Below are 6,100 nucleotides of genomic sequence, written 5' to 3' on the forward strand. Positions count from 1 at the left end.
TGTTTATGTATGCAAATCAGTCACGTGCGGGCGGGCTCGGTGACGTCATCGGGCGCCGGGAGCGCCGCAAGGGCTGCTGGGATGGTGCGCCGCGCCTGCGCCTTCGGGCCTGGCGTCTTCAGGGTGCTGTTTTTCGCCTCAAAATGTCGCGTTTTGGTTCAGTTTCCTTCTTTATAGTGGCAGCACCGCGCGCTGAGCCCTGGTCTCTGTGCTCCGAGTTGTGTCTGACAAGGGAAACCTCAATATCTAACATCAGCCCTGTGCTCGCCCCTCAGCACTGGTAGAGTGCAGAGCAAGCACAACGTGGTGCACCTTAATTTCTGACGCTGTTTTTAACAGACTTGGTTTTAACGTAAGCGTACTACACTCCAAAAGGTGCTTTCCTAAACACACGCCCAGCTCAGGGCCTCTCTGCTGGTGCCACGCTTGTGTGCGGGTGCATGGGTGGGGAGGACACCATGGGAGAAATGAGAAATGAGTAGCAGCTGTACAGGGGATGGAGACTGCGCAGGGAAACACAGTGAGATAGATTCCAAGTAAAGAAACAGCGTATTGCTGCATGGTGCTTGTTCTTTGCTGTAAGGCTTTATAAGCAGTGCAGTGCAGGATGGGGCTGTGTGCTCTGTCCCTGCAGCCCCAGCCACCAGGATCATGCTGTCACTGCTGATGTTGTACACTAGACCTTTGTGAACTGTGATGCTGATACAAATTGGGGAGGCAGGGCTGTGTCCGCATGGCCATGCCAATTGCCTTCTGCCCCTCTGGTGTCCAGAAAGACCTAGGGTCAACCACAGAATCATAGAATGGCTCTGTGATTGAAGGATCTGTGGTGACTCTATGGAGGAAGGGATCTTAAATCATAGATGGCTCTGTGATGCAAAGGAGTATAAATACCATCCAGTCCTAACCCCCTGCCATGGTCTGAGTGATTCCCAGGATGCTCAGAGCTCCATCCAGCCTGGCCTTGGGCATCTCCAGGGTTGGGGCACCCACAGCTTCCCTGGGCACAGTGCCAGGACCACACCACTGCCTGGGAACCTCACCCACGGTACTGGCACAGCTCCCCTGAGCCGTGGGCACAGCCCTAAGCTGCCAGAGCTCACAGAACGCTGGGACGCTGCTTTCAGCCACAGGGTTTCGGGTGGTGCTGAGTGGCGATGGGGTTGGACCCTGCGGGTCCCTCCCAACTCGGTTCACTTCACGATCCTGTGGTTCCGTGACTCAAACACACACACGGATATGGGCACAGCCTGGGATCCCGCAGCTCCAAGCTGAGGGAACGCGAAAGCCGCCCGCGTTTGTCCCTCGCGAGCCACCGTAGAGCGCGCGTTGAGCGTCCTACGGGCGCGCTGTGGTCAGCGGCGGAAGGAGCTGCGGTGTCGCTGTTTGATTACGTCACATCCTGGCGGCGGCGCGCGGGGAGTACTATGCCCAAGTGAGCGCGGCCCCGGGGCAGGAGGGGTTGTGGGGGGGGGGTGGTCTTTGGGGTCTGTTAAGGTTGCAAGCCACCTGCCTTGGCAGTGGGGAGATTCAGGGCTCACCTTGGTTCCGATCTCTGGCAGCTTGGGAAGATGGAGGGTGGGTTCCGGTGGTGCGGGGCCGTTACAGCCGTAGCGCGAGGCGCTGTCCTGAGCCGCTAACGGCTCTTCTCCCCTACCCCCAGGTTTTACTGTGACTACTGCGACACGTACCTCACCCATGACTCGGTAAGTATCAGGCCTTCGTTTTTGGTTGTGGCTGTACCGCAAAGAAACACTGAGTTAAAGCAAGTTAAGAAACATTGAGATGTTCTGCTTTTTTGTCATAGCAAAAAGAAATAAAGAGGAGGAACGGATGTGTCAGAAGTACTCAACGATTCTTATATTAGTGGGAGGCAGCTGGTGTGCTGTTAGTGTGATTCCATGAGTCTCAGTCCTAGTAGTTATATGTCAGGGTGTTGTGCAGCTCCTGTCCTCTGTCTGCACACAATAGTGGTCTGTTCTGTGCTTCCAAGAGAGACAGCTGTACCAAAGTTCCTAGTAAACTGTGGTGTTATGTGGTGATTTGGGTTTATGTGGTCTTTCTCAGCCCTCCGTAAGAAAAACTCACTGCAGTGGCCGAAAGCACAAAGAGAATGTGAAGGACTACTATCAGAAATGGATGGAGGAACAAGCTCAGAGCCTGATTGATAAAACAAGTAAGACGAATCCTTTTGTGATCTTGGTGTGCTTTGCTTTTGCTTCTATCTGTAAGAGCTTTCCTTCCTTTTTTTCTGTGCTGATTCAACATAACTTCCCTGGTTATTCTGTGAAACACAAGTGAGAATGTGACTTAGAATCTGAACTCATCCCAACGTGATTTTCACGTGGCAGAGCCCTGCGTGATGGGTCGTTGTTTCACTGTGGCTGCGATGGCTGTAGTCACATCCACCTTTGGCACTGCTGATAATGTCATGTGAGATTAACACAGAGCTTTGGGGTAAGTGCCTGTGGTCAGGGATTTAAATAGAAAGCCCTCTCAGGTTGCTGAGTTGTAAACTAACACCCTTAGAGCCAAGGAGCAGTTTTTGGATAGTGAGAACGTTCTTGGTTTGCTTGTTTTTTTTTCCTCTCTTACTGTACCAAAGCCTTGAATAAAGTTTCTTTTGTCAGTATTGGGGATTCTTTTCCTCTAAGTTATCTCCCAAATTCGAGTTATTTTGTCTCTGAATGGGATAAATAGAGATGCCATATTAACCTTACAGCAACTTTCTTCCTTGAGGTGCTTCCAGCTGTCACATCTTTTGCCTTCTTTTTGATCAATTCCAGCCTCCTGAATTTCTTCTTTTCCCTTTCACACTAGATATTTTCCGTGCTTTTTGTCACCTTCCTAGACATTGGCCTCATAGTTTTCAAGATAACACGGATTAATCTAATGATCCTGGGTGAAAAGTTACAGCTGCAAATCATGTGACATATTTTCTCTACTATCTACTACAGCTAGGAGTGAAATTCATCACGGAGCTCTCTAGTCTCAGCTGGAGTAATTACTGTAATAAGTGTCTTCAAGAATATCAGGTGCTTCCATCTTGACAAGCAGTGTAAACCAGGGATTTGTTCCAGAGTAAGAACAAATGAGTGTGCAACATGACGTTAAGTATATTCTGAGTGCTTGCCATGAGAAGGAACGTTGAGGCAGGAGCTTCCTCTGCTTAGTAACTGTGTTTTCTTCTGGGATTCTTTCTCTTTTTTTTTCTTTTTTTTTTCCCCCCCAATGTAGCGGCTGCATTTCAGCAAGGGAAAATTCCACCGACACCATTCTCAGCACCACCTCCTGGAGGAGCCATGATACCACCACCTCCCAGCATCCGTAAGTGTGTGCTTTCGGGCTGTGATGGCAGGCCTGTTTTGTTTAAGAGGTTCTATGTTTCCTGGACTAGTAAAGAAAAGTTCTTAGCTTGGAATCAAGCGTAGAGTTTGTGAGTATCGAAATGTAAGAGCACGCGTTGCAAGGTCTTCAGTTTGTCTTACCTTAGTGATGCTGAGCACATCAATAGGATCGTGTGCTCCCTCATTACTTGATAGCTGCTGTGTAGATAACACCATAAAACTTCCAGCGGGGCGGGGGGGAGGGGTGTTGTAGAATAATGTATGATTGATAACCTTGTTCTGTGCTGTGACTGGCAAACTGTTGAGGTCCTTTTATGTACAGAGAGTCTAGCTGTGGCAGTCACTTGCATTAAATATGCAAAGTTGGAAATAATAGCTAGGCTGCTCTTTCTCTGCTTCTCTGTTTGTTCCCTGAAGTCAAAGTTGAAACTGAAAATGAGGGCAGGCAGTTGTAAAACAATTAAAGAGTTATCTTCGTTACTAGAATCTCCTGTGAAGGTTAATAACTGTTTGAAATTGCACGTTGTTGATGAAAAGTGTGTAACCAATCTGTGTGTGTTCAGCTGGTCCCCCGAGGCCTGGCATGATGCCAGCCCCACACATGGGTGGACCACCAATGATGCCAATGATGGGCCCACCCCCACCAGGAATGATGCCTGTTGGACCCGGTAAGTCTGGGAGTAGTTCTCAGTTGCCAGCCTGTTCTATTCTGAAGTTCCTTTACTGCTTTTTGAGAGCACTTCCAAGTCCTGGTGTACTGCTGAAATTATTGCTGTGGTAAATGGCACTTCTTCTACCTCTAGTCTTACAGTACAGTCTTTAATTATTTAGCAGTTCTATAATTGCAGCGCTCACATCTTTGCACAGAAGATGCTCTTCAGCAGTAGATGAAGCTTATTAAGATGTCTTAAAGTAATGTGTTCCAGAGAAGCAGCATACCTTGAAATGGTATTGTTATTCTAGAGCTGCTAAGGTAAACTGAAATGCCTTACTCTGCTTACTGGCATTTGAAGAATTCTCAGAGGACATTTACTGAATCAATTACTGCAGCAAGTCTAGAAGAACACACACATGCACACCCAAAGCAGTGAAGTGTATTTATAATTACTGCCTATCTGGCTGAAACTGTTGTTTAAGTGTGTCTTTAAAAGCACAGAATGCACGCATGGTCTGTGACCTCAGGCAGCACGTGGCTGTCTGGCAGAGTGGAGCAGTTGCACTGGAAGCACTGTCACTGCACCTGATTTTCTTTGGCAGTGCTGTTCCTCAGCTGTAGGAGGTACACCAGGCCTTATTCAGACACTTTATTCCAAATGAACTTTCCAGTAGTGTATCTTTTGAGTAGCTGAAATGACTTTTCAGTAAACGTTGTCAAAACCAGGCATGTAAGTCAGAAATGTGATTGTAATTAAACATAACAAATTGTTAACATCCATCTCACCCAACTTCTGGATCCAGGTTTACGCCCTTAAAAAATGAAAGCTCTCTGGGGCCTGGGGAGAAAACCTGCGTTCCCTGCAGCTGCTGATCCTGAGAGCTTTTCTCTGTTGTCTTCTCTTTCCTCTTGTAGCTCCAGGGATGAGGCCCCCAATGGGAGGACACATGCCAATGATGCCAGGGCCTCCAATGATGAGGCCGCCCTCGAGACCCATGATGGTGCCAACCCGGCCAGGGATGACCCGTCCAGACAGATAAAGATGTGGAGTCCCGTGGTTCTTCTCATGTTATGATCTTCCATGTGCTAAAATGCCGTAGACCTATGTCCCAAGGATTTTATATGAAAGCAGTCTGTAGATGAGATCTGCTCTTATTTCAGATTGCAGATGGTTTGACTTAGATGAGCACGGAGTGATGCTTTTGTAACCTGTCTGGATTTTTGTTTGTTTTCCCCGCCGGAATAAAATACTGAAGCTGGTTTATGTATGGAAACCTGACCCTTACTGCGTGTGATTTCCTGCCTGGCAGAATGTCACCCTTCATTGCACCCTCTCTGCTTTTTAAGGTTTATTTCCTACTTAATTCACATCATACCCCTAAGAGAAGTATAACCACCCGCATTGGAAATTCTTGTTTTAAAACAAGCATGCAGGTTTTGAATTGAAAAACAGTGATGTAAGAAAGACTGCAGTGATCTCTAATTGAGGAAACTGACATTAAGTGGTGTTAATTCTAACTAAACAGGGTGGATTGAGTAAGATCTCCATTGTGAGAAGCAAAGAGATGCTGTTAAAAGCTCAGTTCTTACAGCAAGGTATTGTAAGTCTTTGCTTTGCTGCTGACAGATGTATTTTTGATTTGCTACCGAGGCGTTTGTGTGGACCCATTTCATTAAATTAAATTGAGTCAGTGATGTTAATGTTCACTTTTCTTCATCAGAGAAGGAATGTGGGGTTAAAGACAATTTCCAAAGCCCTTCAGTTTATTGAAAGGGCTTTGTTTTGCTTTATTTCCACATGCTTAAAGCAGGGATATGGTTCCAACTGAATTAAAAGAATTTATTCTGTTTGCATAACCAACTGCTCCGTGCACGTTGGTTGCCATCCATTTAAATAGGTGGAATTTTCCAACTCATTCTTGGCATATTTGTATCTAATATGAAAGAAAGGGAGTTTTGAAGGGAAGTGTTTGGTCAGCAGAACTGCAAGGGCTTGTTTTCTGAGCTGAATCATTTGTGTGAGGTGGTATGTTAGGAGCTTGCACCTCCAAGCCTATGAGGGACACTGGGTGGCTGCAAGCTATCAGATTAACAGGGC

At 47.0% G+C, this 6,100-nt stretch overlaps 1 protein-coding gene across 2 annotated transcripts; it reads left to right on the forward strand.

The window, feature by feature from the left end:
- The first annotated feature begins 1,630 nt into the window (after nucleotides 1–1,630).
- Nucleotides 1,631–5,262, forward strand: SNRPC (small nuclear ribonucleoprotein polypeptide C). Of its 2 annotated transcripts, none has more exons than XM_065740265.1 (5): nucleotides 1,631–1,706; nucleotides 2,068–2,176; nucleotides 3,235–3,327; nucleotides 3,911–4,015; nucleotides 4,918–5,262. In XM_065740265.1, exons 2-5 carry the CDS (start codon nucleotides 2,140–2,142, stop codon nucleotides 5,040–5,042), a joined length of 360 nt encoding a protein of 119 aa, XP_065596337.1. In that variant the 5' UTR covers nucleotides 1,631–1,706; nucleotides 2,068–2,139; the 3' UTR covers nucleotides 5,043–5,262. The 2 variants fall into 2 exon arrangements, with proteins under 2 accessions (XP_065596337.1, XP_065596338.1); XM_065740266.1 differs by having other exon boundaries at nucleotides 3,238–3,327.
- The last annotated feature ends 838 nt before the right edge of the window (nucleotides 5,263–6,100 follow it).

The sequence above is a fragment of the Cyrtonyx montezumae genome, unplaced genomic scaffold, assembly GCF_038088225.1.
Source record: "Cyrtonyx montezumae isolate F1298 unplaced genomic scaffold, pur_monq_1.0 scaffold_26, whole genome shotgun sequence".
Taxonomy (NCBI): domain Eukaryota; kingdom Metazoa; phylum Chordata; class Aves; order Galliformes; family Odontophoridae; genus Cyrtonyx; species Cyrtonyx montezumae.